Genomic DNA, 19332 nt, shown 5'->3' with positions numbered 1-19332 from the left:
GTATCATGACTGTTACACTGAAGCAGAGAAAGAATAAAACCAGATAAACCGCCCAAGCTTCAACTGTGGCACCAAACTCAGACATGGCAAAACTACTCCCAGCCCAGCCAACCTTACAAAGTCCTCTTCATAAATATCTTGGGACTGGTTACCTAAATTTGGAGAGCTGCCTATAGATTAATCAAACATCTGTTTCCTCAGAAACAGCTGAGAGCATTGGATACAGCAAAAGCCACAGGACCAGGCAACATCCCAGCTACAATACTGAAGACTTATGCTCCAGAACAAGTAGCGGCTCTACTCATGCTGTTCCAGTACAGTTACAACATGAGCAACAATGGGGAAAACTGCACTGTTAGAGAGTAGTGGAAGTGGACTCAGTCAAATGCATCACAGGCACATCCCTCCCCACCATCGGTAGTATCTCAAGAAGGCAACATATATCATCAAAGGTCCCCACCATCCAGGCCATGCCAACTTCTTGCAGATACCATTCGGCAGGAGGTACAGAAGCCTGAAGCCCCACACCACCAGATTTAAGGGCAGCTACTTCCATTCAACCATTCGGTTCTTGAACCAACTTCCACAACATCACCTATGGAACCTAAGGGGCCAACACATTTGATCACTACTACACCACCATCAAGAACGCTTACCGTGCCATCCCATGCCCGCACTTTAGCAAGTCAGATCACCTGGTTGTACTTCTGCTCCTGACCTACAGGCAGAGACTGAGGACCGCAAAGGTATGGTCAAGGGAGGCAAAGGAGCGTTTACAGGACTGCTTTGAATAAGTGGACTGGACCACATTCAGGGATTTATCTTTGGATCTGAAAGCCACAGCCATCACTGACTTCATCAGGACATGCGTGGATGAGTGTGTGCTGTTGAGAACATACAGAGTTTTCCCAAACCTGAAGCCCTGGATGAACTGGGAGATTCACAGTCTAATGAGGGCTAGGTCTATGGCGTTCAAGACCGCTGATCCAGAACCCTACAAGAAGTCCAGGTACAACCTACAGAAGGCCAGCCTGAGAGCAAAATGGCAATTCTGTTTGAAGTTAGAGACACAATCAGATGCACGACAGCTGTGGCGGGGTTTGCATGTCATTACTTCCTAGAAGGCAAAACCTAACAGCATAAATGGCAGTGATGCTTCACTCCCCGATGAGCTCAAAGACTTTTACGCACACTTTGAGAGGGAGAATAACACTACACCTGTGCAAATCCCCACAGCATCTGGCAACCCTGTGATCTCTGTCTTGGAGGCCAGCATCAGAACACCCTTCAAGAGGGTGAACCCTTGCAAGGCATCAAGCCCCGATGGTGTACCTGGCCGGGTACTGAAAACCTGTACTGACCAACTGACTGGAGTGTTCAAGGACATCTTCAACCTCTCACTGCTGCATTTGGAGATTCCCACCTGCTTCAGAAGGGCATCAATCATACCAGTGCCCAAGAAGAGCAGGGTGAGCTGCCTCAACGACTATCACCCAGTAGCACTCACATCTACTGTGATGAAATGCTTTGAGAGGTTGGTCATGGCTAGAATTAACTCTTGCCTGAGCAAGGACTTGAACGCGCTGCAATTTGCCCACTGCCACAACAGATCTACAGCGGACGCAATCTCACTGGCTCTCCACTTGGCTTTAGAGCACTTAGACAACAGCAAAACATACATCAGGCTGCTGTTTAATGATTACAGCTCGGCGTTCAACACCATCATCCCCTCAGTACTAATCAATAAGCTTCAAAACCTGGGCCTCTGTACCTCCCTCTACAACTGGATCCTCGGCTTCCTTATCAGGAGACCACAGTCAGTGTGCATCAGTAGTAACATCTTCTCCTCGCTAACAATCAACACAGGCACACCTCAAGGATACGTGCTTAGCCCACTGCTCTACTCTCAGGACTGTGTGGCTAGGCACAGCTCAAATACCATCTATAAATTTGCTGATGACACCACAGTTATTAGGAGAATCTCAGATGGCGATGAGGCAGCATACATGAGTGAGACAGATCGGCTGGTTGAGTGGTGTCGCAACAACAACCTTGCACTCAACACTGGCAAGACCAAGGAATTGATTCTGGTCTTCAGGAAGGAGAAGTCAGGAGAACACACACCAGTCCTCATTGAGGGGTCAGTGTGGCATGGGTGAGCAGCTTCAAGTTCCTGTCAACATCTCAGAGGATCTATCTTGGGCCCAACATATTGATGCAATCATGAAGGCAGCACACCAGCAGCTCTACTTCATTAGGAGTTTGAGGAGATTTGATATATCATGAAAGACTCTTGCAAATTTCTACATGTGTACAGTGGAGAGCATTCTGACTGGTTGCATCTCAGCCTGGTATGGAGGCTCCAACACTCAAGATCGAAAGAGGCTGCAGAGGTTTGTAGACTCAGCCAGCTCCATCACGGGTACAACTCTCCCCACCATCAAGGACACCTTCAAGAGGCAGTGCCTCAAGAGGGCAGCATCCATCATTAAGGACCCTCATCAGCCGGGACATGCCCTCTTCACGTTACTACCATCAGGGAGATACAGGAGCCTGAAGACCCACACACAACGCTTCAGCAACAGCTTCTTCCCCTCTGCCATCAGATTTCTGAACGGTCCATGAACATTGCCTCATTATTCCTCTTTTGTACTATTTATTTTTGTAACTTAGCAATTTTTATGTCTATGTCTTGCACTGTACTGCTGCCACAAAACAACAAACTTCACAACATATGTCAATGATAGTAAACCTGATTCTGCACCCTAATCACTACCTCAGTGCAGCAACACTATGACCACTTTGATCAATTTGCACTAGGATATTTTTCTTCTAATTGTGTTCTTTCTTGTCAAGATTGTGTATAATTTGCTAATTTACGCTTTTCTTGTGAATGCTGCTTATCTGATGCTATGTGCCTATGATGCTGCTGCAAGTAAGTTTTTCATTGCACCTGTGCATACACGTACTTATGCACATGACAATAAACTCAACTTTAACTTTGTTCACAAAGACACAGGACAAATCCAATCTGGCTGATTACCCCATCCAGTCTACTTTCAATCAGAGCAGATGGAAGGTGTCAAGATAGCTGGCATGCTGCACTTATTCACCAATAAACCTGCTCATTCATATCCAGTTTGGGTTTCACCAGGATCATGTGGCCCCAGATCCCATCACAGCCTTGATCCAATATGGACCATAGCATGCAGAGGTGTGAGTGACTGCACTCGACAACAACACAATGTTTGACCATGTAGAACCCAATGGACATTGAGGTGGAAAAACACTCCCCCTTAATCATATATTCCACAAGGGAAGATGGTTGGGGTTTATGGAGTCAATCACCCCAGCTCCAAGACATCACTGCAGGCACTCTGCAGGACAGTGCCCCAAGCTCAACAATCTTTAGCTGTTTCATCAAGGACCTTTCTTCCACAAGGTCAAGTGAAGGAATTTGCCAATCGTACAATCTGCAATTCTATTTGCTACTCCTCCGTAAATAAAACAGTCTGCACCTACATGCTACAAGACCTAGTCAAAGTTTATGAATAGACTAATAAGCATACAAGTAGCATGTACCATAGAAGTGCCAGGCAATGACCAACTCCAACAAGTCCCTAACCACTTGCTTTTGACAGTTAATGATGTTACCATGCTGAACGCCCACCAGCAACATCCAGGGGAAAGGGTTGGAGGTTCACCATTAACCAGGAACTCAACTGGACCAGCCACATAAATGCTGAGAGTATACAGCAGGTCAAAGGCTCAGTACCCTATAGTGAATGGATCACCTCCAGAATTTCATTTTCTACCAGGAACATCAGGAGCCTGAGTGTGATAGAACACTCACCATTTAGCTGGAAGAGTGCAGTCATAAATAGTATCCCAACTTGGAAATAAGTCTAAACTGGAATTCCCATCCCAACATCCCCATTCACTCAAAGAACCGCAGCAGGGACAATTAAGGATAGGCCATATGGATAACAACACCCATTTTATGAAAAATGAATGAGAAAAAAACACCTTTTCTCTGTTACTCTTAAACTCCTCCAACACTAATCCAGCAAAAGCAAGGTCAAAATGAGATATAGGAAACAGCATAATATTATTGCCGGCAGCATAATCTGCAGCGTCTGTAAACTGGATAACTTCTCCAGTGAACCCAGTGAAAAGGGAGTGCAGGATACAAAAGCTGGCAAGTTTAAAGGGAGCAGGATGCTGAACCATCAGGATGTGTGAACAATCGGATACAGGATTAGAGGTTTACCACAGATAGCAAACAGAATCCTATCGCTCCCATTAAGTGTCCATGGAGTTGAGGCTAGAAAGGAGGCAACAATTTGCAAGGACAGAGAGGCCAACATCATTTTATTTTCAGGGAAGTGTCAATGCCAGATTGGAAGAAGAGGGAATGTCGTCAGATGTCATCCATTAAAAACATCAGCTAACATGGGAGTCAACAAAAGTGCTGTGGTCAGCAGTTCAAGGGGGATAGGGAACTTGAGAAGGGGGAAAGTAAAGCAAACAGTTGGTCTTTTAAAGCAGGTAGAACCTTAAAGGGCCAAAGATATACAAGGTCAAAATTCAGGCTAGTAACATCACTAGTTTTGGAATGGAAACACCATGATCCTTGACAAAGGGGTTGCAGGGAGTTGCTATATCATGCCAGTGTTCATCATCAATACACCAAAAACCAAACTGCTGGAGGAACTCAGCGGTTGAAACAGCTTCTGTGGGGGGGGGGAAAAAGGGAATTGCCGATATTTCACGTTGAGACCCTGCATCAAGTCCTGAGGACCTGAAACATTGACAATTCCTTTGCCCTCTCGCAGATACTGCTTGATTCAATGTTTGTTTTTAGCTCTAGATTCCTAGATTCCACCATCTGCAGATTCATATCTTCATCATCAATACATTGCTTTTGGATTTTCATCATCAGCATGGTGGGTTGAACCTAAATTCACCGAATTTCTCAGATGATGTGCATTAGTGCAATCCTCAGAGAGAGAATTCCTTCCGGTTCCTCAGAAAAAGACAAAATATACTGGCATTCTTCCCAAAAATCTAAAGATACTTTTTAAATGCTCAAAGGATGTTAATTCTAGAGATTGGAACAATTTCAACATCTACTGCCACACATCAGGTACCCGCACACGAAATACAACAGTTATGAAATAAACAAGAGTTGTGCTTGTTTTTGTCATTTTTTGACAAGTACCCCTAAGTGCACAAATTAATTTCTGAAGTGCAATCACAAAAGAAACAAACGAAACCATTAGGCACATGTAAACAATGGGACATAGTGCTTCAGAGCAAACTTATAAGATCATACAGTATGGAAACAGGCCCTTCAGTCCATCGAGTCCACACTGACCATCAAGCACCCATTTACACTAACCTCACACTAATCCCATTTTATTCTCCCTACATTCCTATCAACTCCACCCCACCCATAGATTCTACCACTCACATCCACACTAGGGTCAAACTATAATGGCCAATTAAATAACCAATCACAGGGAGTACATGCAGACTCCACACAGACATACCGAAGGTCGGGATTAAACCCGGGGCACTGAAGCCGAGAGGCAGCACTCGGCTAGCTGTTCCACTGTTCCTGAGTTCCCTCCCTGAAGCCAAAATAAAAGTGACAATACTAACCTCAGAAAAGCATTAATGACTTTAAGCAAGTCATTTCAGTCCTATGGTAGAAACGGAAATATGGAGAATTCAAACACATCAACAACAGCTTTTCAATACTCCACAGTAATTTCCCAATGACAACTTCCTGTGAATGCCAATTTACTACATTTGTACAAAGTGCACAATAGAAACAAAGACAATTCTCACTTTCACAGATCTAGGCAAAAGATGGCAGAATGTCACAATAGAAGTTGTATTTTAATTTCAAAATCATCTACTGTCACTAAGAGGCCATGATTCATCCTTTTATAATGATCTGACTCTGCCTTTGGCTTATCTGCTGCTGGAAGCCTCCATCCACACCCTTGATACCTCCAGACGTTTCCAATGACCACCTGGCTAGCCTTTCCCCCTCTTCAATAGAAATCATTCAACATCTGCCGTGTCCCCAGATCCACTTCACTCATGACTGTACACTGCCTTCTGGCCCAGCATAATCTAAAACTCTCAAATTCCTTCAGTCTCTCCATTCCCCATCTCCAAATTCCTCAAGCCATCCAAGACCTCTGAGCTTCTCCAACTTCCTGATCGCCATCCCTTTACTAGAGTGGCATACTTTCAACTGTCCTAAACCACAGAATTCTCCACCCTAAACCTCCCCCTCCTTCTTTAAGAAACTCTTTAAAACCAACTCCTTTGACCAAACTTTTGGTCATCTGCCCTAATATCTTCATTTCTGATTTGGTCAAATTCCTTAATAACACTCAACTGAAGGGCTTTAGAGGGTGTGAAACACTCTTCCAGAATGAGACCAAAAGCACAGATACATTCAAATGGGCGTGAAGGAAGAAAAGGATACGTCGATAGAATTAGATGGAAAGGAAGTGAAGGCTTGTGTACAGCATGCGCACAAGTATATGAGCACTTGTTGCAGCTGGTTTCCGTGCTGTAAATATATCAGAATGGTAACACGCCAAAAAGCATTTTAATAGCAACAATGATGAAACAAGAAAGTTTAAAAATAGGCAACACTTCAATCGATCCAAAATCATTTACTGTGAACTCAAGATTTTTGACACTTGTACAACCTGACCTAGTATGCTACTGAAGTCCGTGAAGTTACAGCATCTCATGGGCTTTTGCAGTTCTTTATATTTGTGATCACATGAAATAAGAACATCTCAAACCATAAAGAGCACAAAAGGTGTGAAATTAAAAAAAAAACACTATGTATTCAATTGCAATTTGAAGGGATCTGCAATTCTTAAATTTATTTTAAAATTAGAAACTTCATGAACTAGTTTCTGAGCATGGGTACTCGCCTGCAACAGAAACATTGATAAAGTATTTAATCAACATTTGTATTTACATTAGTTTCAAAGTATAAAATAACTTCCCTTAACAGCAACAGTACTGGTCAAAATTACATAGAACATAACAGCACAGTACAGGCCCATCAGCCCACGATGTCGTGCCAACATTTTATCCTGTTCTAAGTTCTATCTAACCCTTGCCTCCCATATAGCACTCCATTTTTCTATCATTCATGTGCCTATCTAAGAGTCTCTTAAATGTCCCTAACATATCTGCCTCCACCACCTCTGCTGGCAGTGCGTTCCACACACCCACCATTCCCTGTGGAACACTACAGGTCACTGACCTCCAGGCAGAATACACTCTGTCTACAACTACCCTCTGTCTTCTATGGGTGAGCCCATTTTGAATCCACACAGCCAAGTTTTTTTGGATCCCATGCCTCCTGACTTTCTGAATGAGCCTTCATGAGGAACCTTATCAAACGCCTTGCTAAGATCCACGTACACCACATCCACTGCTTTACCTTCATCAATGTACTTTGTCACATCCTCAAAGAATTCAATCAAGTTCATCAGGCATGACCTGCTCCTCACAAAGCTACGTTGACTGTCCCTAATCAGCCTATGCTTCTCCAAATGCCCATAAATCCTGTTTCTAAGAATCTTCTCTAGTAATTTGCCCACCACTGAAGCAAGCAAAAATCACTTTGCTTTTCTATATAGAGTTGCAAATTAATCACTCAATTTTTTTCCTGGAACATCATTTGGAAAAAGACTAGATCTTTTTAAAATAAAACAGATCTGCCTGAAGCACTCTTTTAAAGTGTAGTCTGCATCTTTAGAATATGCCTTCAAACCATATTTTATGGCATGTTATAATCTGGGAGCAGAATGCAGCAAATTCTACAGGGCAATAATGGTTCACTGCCTCCAATCTGCAACCCTTTAATTTCAAGGTAGAAAAAGCCTATGCACTTGAAGAGAAGGAAGAAATCTAGATTCACTCTTTCAAGAAAACTCATTCAGGTATGTTCACATAGGTTACTGAACTCGACTATCGTACTTGCTGTAAGAAACTGTTCTGAATTAGTACCTGTTAACTAAAACAACTTTGACTTCTATTCTAGGTCCAAAAGCATGCATGCCCCAGTTCCATGAAACTGCTCAATTAGTTGGGCAAAGTATATTTGTTGTCGAGTGACTAAACCAAACTTCATCAAAACATTAAAGCAAGTTTGGTGAGAAAACTTATGTAGGGTCAATTTCCTAAGGCATCAATAAGAACTGCAGATGTTACATTTGCACTGAGGTTTGCATTTAAAAGCAATGGTGCTCACTGCCCACACTCACTGCAAGGATACACAAAAATTTTTAAACATACTTTATCCCAGGCTTCCTGGTATGACCTGGCTAAAAAAAAGATCAAATCCAAAATTTACAGGCACGTTTCTGACATTCAAAACTTCCCAAAAAACATTAAACAATTTCAAAATTTAACTCTTAAAAATTCCAAAAATAATGAGGATTGAAGAAAACAAATAAAAATATAAACATAATCAATGAAAAGGGAACTACCTTTATTCACACCATTCTTCCTTGCAGCTGTTCCTCTCCATTCAAATATTGCATAAATGTTCAAATATGGAACAACACCTCATATTCCACCTGGATAGCCTACAATCCGATGGTTTGATCACCGAATTTTCCAATTTCAGGTAACCCGCACACCCCACGCTCCTTTCTCTCTCCCCTTCACCCCAATGCCTGGTTTTATTCCCCTCCCCCACCAAGCTGCATCTGTTCCCCTTTTTCTTCTCTCCTCATCTGCCTCTACCTATCACCCATCAGTCACTGTCTCCCAACACCACCCATTCCCTCCCCCCCCCCCCCCACCTGCCCATCATCTCCCTCTGCACCTAGTTCCACCTGCCAGCCCCTGCCTCACCGCACCCCCTCACCTTTTTATACTGGCTACCTCACCTCTACACTCTCACTCCTGATGCCGGGTCTCAACCCAAAATGTCGACTACACCTTAGCCTCTACAGATGCTGCTTGATCTGTTGAGTTCTTCCACCAGTTTATTGTTTGTTTCAAATATTGTCTGTGGTTGGTCTAAATTGGCAAAGGTTTAGTGGGCACTTGCCAGGGGAGCCCAGTCAGCCAATTTAGAACTCAGAGGTTGGAGGGTAAAAGTCAGCAGTTCCATGCAGAACTGCCAGCACTGCCCACCAGGTTCTAAGCCATAATGAAGAGCTGAGAATCAAAAAAAAACTGCAGGAGCTGGACATCTAAAATGAAAACAGAAAATGCTAGAAATACTAAGCAGGCAGGCTGCATCTATGGGAAGAGAAGTAGAGTTAATGTTTCAGATCAAAAACCCTTTGTTCAAATTAGAAAGGAGACAAAAGAAACTTGTTGAGCTGCAGAGAGGATTGGGGGGAGGGATGGTGGAGTAGGGGAGCCATGCCTCTGATGGAGTAAAGCCGGGATGACCATGGGGATAAACTGTAACCAAGGTTATCTGGTCAATGAATGAATGGGACCAGTTGGAAAGCGAGAACACAGACAAAAAGAATGTTTGCAAAATGCAGTATACTTACAGTAAAGAATAAAAGCAACAACTGGGGGACAAGTTAGGGTTGTTTGCACAATACTTAGGAACTTGTGCACAATAGTCAATTTAAAAGAATTACCAGGTGTCAGGGTCAGAGAAAATGAAGTCCCTTCTTTCAAATAACCAGAAGGCAATGAAAAAAAAATCAGGACTGAAAAAAAAATAACATTGTGTTAAGTTTATACTAAAGATAAAACTATGTTCCACATAAGCTCACAAGACCCACCCTGGTAGGCTTGAATATCTTGCACTACACTCTGCTGCCTCACTCAAGTGATTAATCATACACTTTTGATGATTAAATACACATGCAGCATTTGAACAGTATACACAAGCACTATAGCCTGATCTCTTCATTTTAATGTTCTAAAGCTTAGGAAAGCTTTGATTACAAGAGCAGAGGCCCTTTTGAATTACTAGGAATTTGAAAGATAATGTTGCAAAATATCCAACCACTCACATGTAAAATGTCATTTCTGCAATACTGCTGCAATAAAGCAGCTCACACACAACACAAATGACGCTGCCACTTTGACATGAAGCTTCTACCGATATTACATTAACAACTTCTCAAAAAACTGTTCCCTTGTCCTCAATAATTAGTGTGATTGCATATGACAGTGTTTTTTCCCCCACAGAGCAATTTAGTAGAGTGCATTGTAACCTAATTTCGATTTCTGTTGTAACATCCATGAACAGCTGCAGGCAAAAAAATAAACTGCTGGAAGAACTCAGTTGGTCAAGCAGCCTCCAGATGAAGGGTCTCGACCCAAAATGTCGACAATCCATTTCCCTTCACAGATGCTACCTGACCTTCTGAGTTGCTCCAGCAGTTTGTTTTTTGCTCCAGATGCCAGCATCTGAAGTGTCTTGTGTCTCCATTAACAGTCACTGTTGTTCTCATGATTATTACAAAACACTTAAACCCTCAGACATAATTTCACTTACACATGATACTAATTCAATTTGTGCTACTCTGCATTGAGCCATATTTCTGAACAGCTTTTAAGCAGTGATCTCATCTGGAGATGAATGTTACTAGTTGGGGAGATATTAAATGAATTTTAATCTTTTATGATTATTGTAATTTAAAATTTTTTGCTATTTCCATTCACTATTTTTTTATTAACTTTCTTAATCCACAGAAATCAAATCCAAGAAAAATATATGCTGTTTAAAAATGTCAGTGTGCTTTTTTGCCATTTGGGCCTGACAGAAATATGCCCATCCAAAGCTTTGCCAAATGCATCATTTTTGGATAATGGGTGCAAGCTACTGAAGATAGCAATAGCACCCTACGGCTAACACACTTAGCAATGGGCCACTCTTGGTAGCAAGATGCCCCTCTCTCCGGTCTTGCCCATTCATTACTATTCAGTTCAGTAGAGGTTATTCTGATAACCATCTATTAGGAATACGAAAGTCTTTCTAAACAAAGCTACACTTTCTCACTTTTTAAAACTACTGTACAGTGAACTTCATGCTATAGAAATGACAGGCAAAAAGATGCAAAAAGAAAGCAAAACAAACAGACATACTAACATGATAACTACTTGGACTTCCACATAGGTCTCAAATATCAACAAAATCACACAACACACAAACAACTACAAGCTTGCTTGCCAGCTGCTGGAAAGAGATAGCCAATTCGTCCCACTTGCACTTTTCACACAGTCCAACAAATATTTTTGATATATATCCAATTACCCTTTGAAAAATATTACTGAAACTACTGCAATCTGAAAGGTGGTGAAAGTAAAGTTCTACATAAAAGTGTTCTGAAATTTCTCCAATTCCACCCATATACTCAATCAGAACCCTTCAAAACATAGGACACATCCATCCGTCCTCTAACTGCCTCTGTTCTGATATCAAGTACTATACTTGGTTTGCATCAAAACCAGGTTTTCAGGCACCCACATTTTACTTTTTAAATATCTAATTCATTACCTCTTCGCTTCCAGGAACCCCAGCTTCATCCACCCAATACTCTTCACTGACGGGATCTCCATTTAACACTTTAACTTGTACGTCATCATTACTTATTGCGCTCTTGGCCAATTTCCCACCTTACACCTTTTATCCATAAACTCATCCAAAGCTCTGCCATCTGCATCCTAACTTGCATCAAGTCCCAGTCACACATATGCACTACCTACAATGCAGCTTGGTCCCAACCACCTCAACTTTAAAATTCTGGTTCTCAAGTGTAAGTTCCCCCATGGTCCAATTCCTCTTCTGTAACCTCTTCCAACCTTCGAAAGTAAGCATTGCTCTTATTCTGTCTGAGTATCGCCAATTTCTGCTTTACCACTGATGGCTATAAATTCAACCATGTAGCATTTGCCCTGAATCTCATTCATCAATAACCTGCAAGCTCATTCTGGAATCCATCAGAACCATTCAACTCTAGGTCTTATTACAGTTTTGGTCCAACCATGGACAAAAGAGCTGAAGTCCAGGGATGAGGCATGGCAGCATTTGATCCACGTGAGGTCAAGAAGCCCCAGTAAAACTGAAGTCAATGGGAATCAAGGGATAAGCATCATTAGCAGTAACCATAATCAGGAGGATGTAAAAGATCCCATGCTACTAAGAGCAGGAAGTTCTCCTCAGTCTCTAGGCTAATGGTTGTTACTCAGTCAACATTTCTAAACATTATCTGATCATTTCCACATCTGTTTGTGGGAGCTTACTATGCACAAACGGACTGACACATTTCCTAGACTGCAGAATAATTTCAGTGTTTGAAACATCCTGAAAGAGACATGAAAGATGGCTTTTGACCGAATATTCTCCACTTATCTACATGAGAAAAGCTTCAACTCCATTCAAGAAGCTCAACAGCATCCACCATGAAGCAGCCAACTTGACGGAACTCCAATTATCATCAACCTACCATAGCTGCAACGTATACCTCCAAGGTGCACTCCGGCAACTTGCCATGGTTTCAACTGTGTCTCGGAAAACAGTGGCCTTTGCCACCAAAGAGGAAAAAGACAGCGGGTATAGAGGAATGTAATCACCTACAAACTGTGCTCCAAGCCACACTTCATCCTGATCTAGAAATACATCACCTTCTCTTTTTTTTTTACCATGGAGTCAAAATCCTGAGACTCCTGCCTAACAGCAAAGCAGGTATTACATTCTCCACATTTACACTGCCAGGGGTGGTGGTGGAGGCAAATACAATAGAGGCATTTGAGAGGCTCTTAGACAGGCACATGAACATGCAGAGAATGGAATGATATGGACTTGTGTAGGCAGAAGGAAATAGCTTAGTTGGGCATTTATTACTAGTTTAATTATTTTGCAACAACATTGTGGGCCAAAGGGACGGTTCCTGTGCTGTACTGTTTGATGTTCTATGTTTTATAGGATAATAGAATAGGTACAGTACAGGGGGAAATCATACAGTCTAATAATTCCATGCTGACTCCTAGTACAGCAATCCTATCATGAATTGTACCAGTTCCAAAAAGGGTGGCTCAACATCACCTGTACAGGACAACTAAGGGTGGGCAACAAATGCTAACCTTGCCAGGAATGCCTGGAAGCATGTATGAAAAACCACCTCTCTCTTCTACAATATTCCTTGATCCCTTTATATATCTAATCATAGCTAACCCCTTCCCCAGCATCAGCTCAGTCTCACATTCCCAAACTAGGCTGACCACCAGTAGGATAGTCCCAACTAACAAAGATCCAATCCTTGTGCCACACTGATTTGCAGGTGACACCACTGTTGTTGGTAAAAATCTCAGATGGCGATGGAGGCGGCGTACAGGGGTGAGAAGGATCAGCTGGTTGATTGGTGTTGCAGCAACAACCTCGCACTCAATGTCGGCAAGACCAAGGAATTGATTGTGGACTTCAGGAAGGGGTAGTTGGGACAATAGACACCAGCAACATACACAAAATGCTGGAGGAACTCAGCAGGTCAGGCAGCATCTATGGAAGGAAACAAAGTGTCGACATTTCGGGTCGAGACCCTTCATCAGGACTGGAAATAAAGAGGACAGAAACCAGAATAAAAGGGTAGGGAGAGGGGGAGGAGCACAAGCTGGCAGATGATAGGTGAATCCAGGTTGGGGGGGGGGGGAGGTAGGTAGGTTGGGGGGGGTGGGGGGGGGGGGGAGAGAAGAAGTGGGAATGATGTGAGAAGCTGGGAGGTGATGGGTGGAAGAGGCAAAGGGCTGAACAAGATGGAATTTGATAGACCATGGAATTAAGGGAGGGAGGTGGGGAACCAGAGGGAGGAAGGTGTGGGTGATGGGCAGGTCGTGAGGGCAGGGGAGAAGAAAAAGGGGTAAAGGGGCCACAGGGATAAGAGAAAACCAAAGGGGGGGGGGGGGGAGAGAAAACAGGGGAAATGGTTACCAGAAGTTAGAGAAAATCGACGTTGATGCTGTCAGGTTGGAAACTACCAAGATGGAATATGAGGTGGTGTTCCTCTAATCTGTGTTTAGCCTCAACAGAAGAGGAGGCCGTGGACAGACATGTCAGTGTGGAAATGGGAAGTGGTATTAAAATGGCTGGTCACTGGGAGATCCTGGCTGTTCCAGCAGATGGAGTGAAGGTGCTTGACGAAGCGATCCCCCCAGTTTGCACTGGGTCTCACCCAGGAGCACCAGATGCAATAAATAACATTGACGCATTCACATATGAAGCACTGCCTCACCTGGAATGACTGTTTAGGGCCCTGAATGGTGATGAGGGGTCCTCATTGAAAGGTCAGCAGTGGAAAGGGTGAACAGCTTTAAGTTCCTGGGCATCAACATCTCAGAGGATCTAGCCTGGGCCTAACACATTGATGAAATCACAAAGAAGGCACACCAGTGGCTCTACTTCATTAGGAGTTTGAGGAGATTTGATATATCACCAAAGACTCTTACAAATTTCTATAGCTGTACGACGTAGAGCATTCTGACTGGTTGCATCACTGCCTGGCTGTGGAGGTTCCACTGCAGAGGATCACAAGAGGCTGCAGAGGATTGTAGACCCAGCCAGTTCCATCATGGTCACAACCCTCCCCACCATCAAGGACATCTTCAAGAGGCGGTGCCTCAAGAAGGCGGCGCCCATCACTAAGGACCCTCACCATCTGGGACATGCCTTCCTCTTGTTACTATCATCGGGGAGGAAGTACAGGAGCCTAAAGACGCTAACTCAATGAATTAGGAACAGCTTCTTCCCCTCTGCCATCAGATTTCTTAAAGGTCCATGAACCCATATACACTACCTCACAATTCCTTTTTTGCACTATTTATTTTGTAATTTATAGTAATTGTATGTCTCTGCACTGTACCGCTGCCACAAAACAACAAATTTCACATCATAAGTCAGTGATATTAAACCTGATTCTGAATGATATTGGAGCCATGTTTGTTGCAGAGCTCCTTTTGTCCTGTGGCCAGCAGTAAGTCACACATAAATCACCACCAACTCGAGTAAAGTTCTAACTTGCTTTGCATGGGTACTCCACACCAAAGTTGCCAGACCTTAGCCAGAATTGTCAAAACACACTGCTTCTAAATGTTCTGACATTCAGAAACACTCAAAAGCTTTTTAAAAAATTAAAACTTAGAATAGACAACAGAAAAAAATAATTACACTTAAAACATTCAAGTGCACATTGAATTTGACATCCTTATCTACTGCTACTGCCGCAGGTACTTTCAAGCTATCCCTCAATGGGAATGCTGTTCTGCCGCCAGAACTTGATGCAGCTTGTTCAATTGGATTTCCCTCTGCAAGCTGATTAGGAACCACCGCAATGTTGGGACTCTCTTGCTCGTCTATGAGGAGCCCAGAATCAGAGGGGAGTCAGGAAAGTAACTATGAATAAGTCTTGTGTGTTTGCATGTGCCTACAAAGTGCAGAGGTAGTTTCGGCATACAAGCAATGGCAGTTTCATGAGACTTTCCTGCAATACCCTGGTTGTCATTATAAACCCGGCCTATGCAGATCCAAGTCAGTAGTCAAAAGTAGTGGAAATTGGCTTGTGCCAATACATCCACAGTGACAGAAGCACTTTGGAGCACGAGTATTGCATTGGATGGAACAGCAGGAGCAACGCTGCTGGTTCCATTACACCAGATTTAAACAGCATTGCCTGTAGCACTTGAGGGAAAAAAAAAATTGCCAAAATAAATTATACTTGCTCAAAATAGATTCTGTGATTCAGAGATGTCTGAATCCCTCATAGTGAGGCCCTGCATACATATTCCACTTCATCATCTGCAGAAGGTGGTCACACAACCTCCAATCTTTCCTTTTGGTCTTCCCTCATCTCTCATTCTTTGCCCCTTCCCTTTGTTTCCCTGGCTCTGTACTTGCATAAAATTGTTAAACTCTTAACTTTTTCTAGTTTTGTTGAAAATTAACTCAAATGTTAACTCCATTTCCTCTTATCCATGGGCCACTGCAACCTTATTACAATGTCAGATGAAAGTATTTTATAAAAAGGTGAACATTAAAAGACAGAAATCAAACAACAATGAACAAAACAATGCCCTTGTGAAGTTGTGGAAAAACTTCCAAAGTGGTATCACTTTTCAGAGCTCTTACCTCCAGTGTACTAACATCTTTTTCCAGTGCTACTCGTGCCCTTTGCAGAGATCCATCCATTAACTTGTGAAGCCTCATTATAAGCTTCCGCAGTCCCATTTGTTTCAGTGCTTTATCAACAAAAGGCCTATAAATAGACATCTGACAATTCCTGTTGAAACTAGCATCAGGTGGGCACTCAGAAAACAGATTTCCCATTGAGGATGTCTCATCTTCAGATACAGACCTCTCAAACTTCTTTGGAAAAATATCCAAAGGATGAAAGTGAACATGTACCCCTTCTCTGTGCCTATGAGAGCTGTGCTGTCTGTCATTTTCTGACCCAGTGACTTCATCTTCATGACCTTTCTGCTCTTCATTTTCTAAGCGGCAAGTCTCTAAGCAATCCTTATCATCATCTCCTTCCTCATCTGGGTCACTTGCTCCGGAAGGACGAGGAGATGGGATTTCAAACACTGGCCAGCCAATGTTTGGTAATTTCTCAATGCCTAATACAGTTCTCATCAAGTTCAGTTTCTGGTTCAGGTCCTTGGTTATATTTAGCCATAAGCAGAGTGCCTGCACTCTGCTCTGAAAGTCTTTTGCAGCATACCTCTCATAGTCCTTCTGGAGGGCCTGCAATGATGGGTAAAGTGCTTCCACAGACTCTAGCAGCTCCATAATACTTTTCACCTGCTCAAATGCTATCCTCTGACACTGGAGGTGTTCCTGATAATCACAATGACCAAAGACGTGCATTCCTGAAGTCCTAATACAGTCGACCTTCTGCTCAAAAATGTCATCCACTCCACCAGCATCAGCATAACCACCAGCTTTACTAGCACCAAGGCTTCCATAATTTACCTTAAAGTTCAATATATCGTTAATAATATCAGGGACTGCCTGGCGTGCTGTATAGAGGTAAACATCTTGGTCACTGATGCTACGACTTGCATGCCAAGCTTGCAGCTCCAGCCAGATAAGTTCATTTGTTCTGTTCCCCCATTCATACGAGGTATTTTCCTGTCCTCTCTGCTCTTTCTCCTTTCGTTTAGAAACTGAGGTAAGCTTAAGTAGTAATCGTAATGTTTCAAAAAATTTCAAACGGTCAGCTGGACAATCCGTTCTGGAAGTCTGCCGTGTGGGTCTACTAAGGGGCACTGAGACAGGAGGGTTGGGGTTACTGCAGCTAAGGCAGAGGTAAGGCTTGTTGGGAATTGAAGTCTTTGCAGAGGACCCTGTAATAGGATCCAGCATAAATGCACATTGCACTGTTTTCTTGTGGTCTCTTTCTGTAGTTCGCATATTGGACCGTAGCTTCCTTTCTTGTTTGTCATTGAATACTGCCACATTTTCAATGGTCTTGTCTTTAGGCGTTGGATGCTTTGGTACAGTTACCTTTTCTGAAATTTAAAAAAAGGAAAGTTACTGAGGAATCTCCTCAATTCCAAATGAAAAGTAGATATACATCCCATTAAGTAAAAATTCCTTTCTCCTTCTCAGGTTCAGGACAAGTGGACCATTTTTCATGAGAAGATTATGAATGAACAATAATACAACAACGTCTCAGACATGCAAAATTCAAGCAATAATATGGAACAGCAATATTCAATCAAAAAAATCAGAAGTTACAAATGGTATTGACAATCTTAAAAAGCAATACATTCTCAAAATTTGCACTTTCAACAAACGTGTGTCCTTTTAATATTAAGCTAATGATTTTGCCATTAAAGCCCAAATCCTTCAAATTAACAAAGAATATATAAAATAAAACAATACACAGTAGAAATAACGGAAATAAATAGTTGAAAAGAAATCCCGTCCTTGACTGAAAAATGAAGATCACTAAGCTCTTGGCAGGTAGTTGTTGACATCATCAACAAGATACAGCCTTCCAATTCAGAAGTTTTCTTTTAAATCTTTCAGTTCCCAAACCTGACTCAGAAATGACTTCATAATTCTCAGGTGCTTCCATTGAAATCTTCACTTGACACGAAATACACCAGCTGGCCATTACCTTAAAAATCACAGATGCTCAGCAAGTTGTGCTTCTTATATCCAGGCAGCTATCATGACAAACAAGAATGATCTACAGTTCTTCATTTGAAACATTCATTGAAAATTGGAATTATCAACCCGTAGCAGGATATACATTAACACCCTTCTAATTTTATGCACTGGTTTGTCACTTTGTTACAAAAGGTTGTTGTAAAGGGTCCCTCTTTTTTAAAAACTTTTTTGAATTTCACAGTTTGAAATTGCATGTGTTAGTAATTCTGGACCTCAAAAGCATCAGAGGTTTATTGAGAATAGGACAAAATAAACAGACAAAGAAACAAGGAAGCTCCAGCTTAGTACATTCCCCTACTCATAAGTATTTTCCTATTCTCTCTCCTCCTTTTCCTTTTGTTTAGAAACTGAGATAAACTAAGGTGTGTTGGTCTTCATTACAGCATTTTCTGTTTTAACTGAAGGCAATGGTGCTATCTGGGTAGAAGCATGTGCTGGCTGCTAAATGTCTAGGTAAATTCTAGAAGAAACTTACTAGAAAGTAAATTAGTTTAGAGAAGATTATTAATCACACAACTATGTAAACAAATGTGCACTTCTGTAAAGCAATTGTCTATTATGGCCTGGATCATATCCCACTGTGCTTATTTCTTTGGGATCCTTTTGGGGGACAGCAGGAATACTTTGTATTGCCAGAGAGACCATTCTTCCTTAGAAAGACTAAAATGGATCAAGGGGAGATGGGGTACAAAACCTGAAACAAGACATGGGTACACTGGCTATTTAACAATGATACTATTTTGAAGTAGACCAAATTAATTGAATCAATTTCTATTTTTGGTGCAAGGTAAATTTCAAACATATGTCAAAGGAAATGAAATCTTCCATTTTGAATTATCTCCCAAACAAGCAAATAGAAACAAAACCACTAGGATCGTTCAACATAGAGTCAAGATGTTTTGATGGGTTTTTTGGGGGTAAGGGTTTACTGCACATCAGCAATGCATTTTAAGGCCCACTGGACCATCACTCATCCTACTTTATGCTGTACACAGCCCTATTCCAAGATCGAGAAACCCAACACCCAAAATGCTATCAGCCCCTCTTATAATGACTTGCTGCCTAAAAATTCACTGGGGGCTTTTGTTTTTGCACTGAATTGTAATTTTATGGACATACAACATAGAACTCTGCAC

General features: G+C 42.1%; 1 protein-coding gene across 3 annotated transcripts in view; it reads right to left on the bottom strand.

Annotated features, from left to right (window-relative positions):
* Positions 1 to 19332, bottom strand: part of map3k4 (mitogen-activated protein kinase kinase kinase 4) — a 153414-nt gene that overhangs the window by 77321 nt on the left and 56761 nt on the right. For all 3 annotated transcript variants that reach the window (XM_052012201.1, XM_052012200.1, XM_052012202.1), the window contains exon 3: positions 16148 to 17529. In XM_052012201.1, the coding sequence (XP_051868161.1) occupies positions 16148 to 17529 (1382 nt within the window). The remainder of the gene's footprint in view (positions 1 to 16147; positions 17530 to 19332) is intronic.

Source organism: Pristis pectinata, chromosome 3 (genome assembly GCF_009764475.1).
Source record: "Pristis pectinata isolate sPriPec2 chromosome 3, sPriPec2.1.pri, whole genome shotgun sequence".
Taxonomy (NCBI): domain Eukaryota; kingdom Metazoa; phylum Chordata; class Chondrichthyes; order Rhinopristiformes; family Pristidae; genus Pristis; species Pristis pectinata.
The sequence above is the reverse complement of the archived record's forward strand: the minus strand, read 5'-3'. Positions and strand labels throughout refer to the sequence as shown.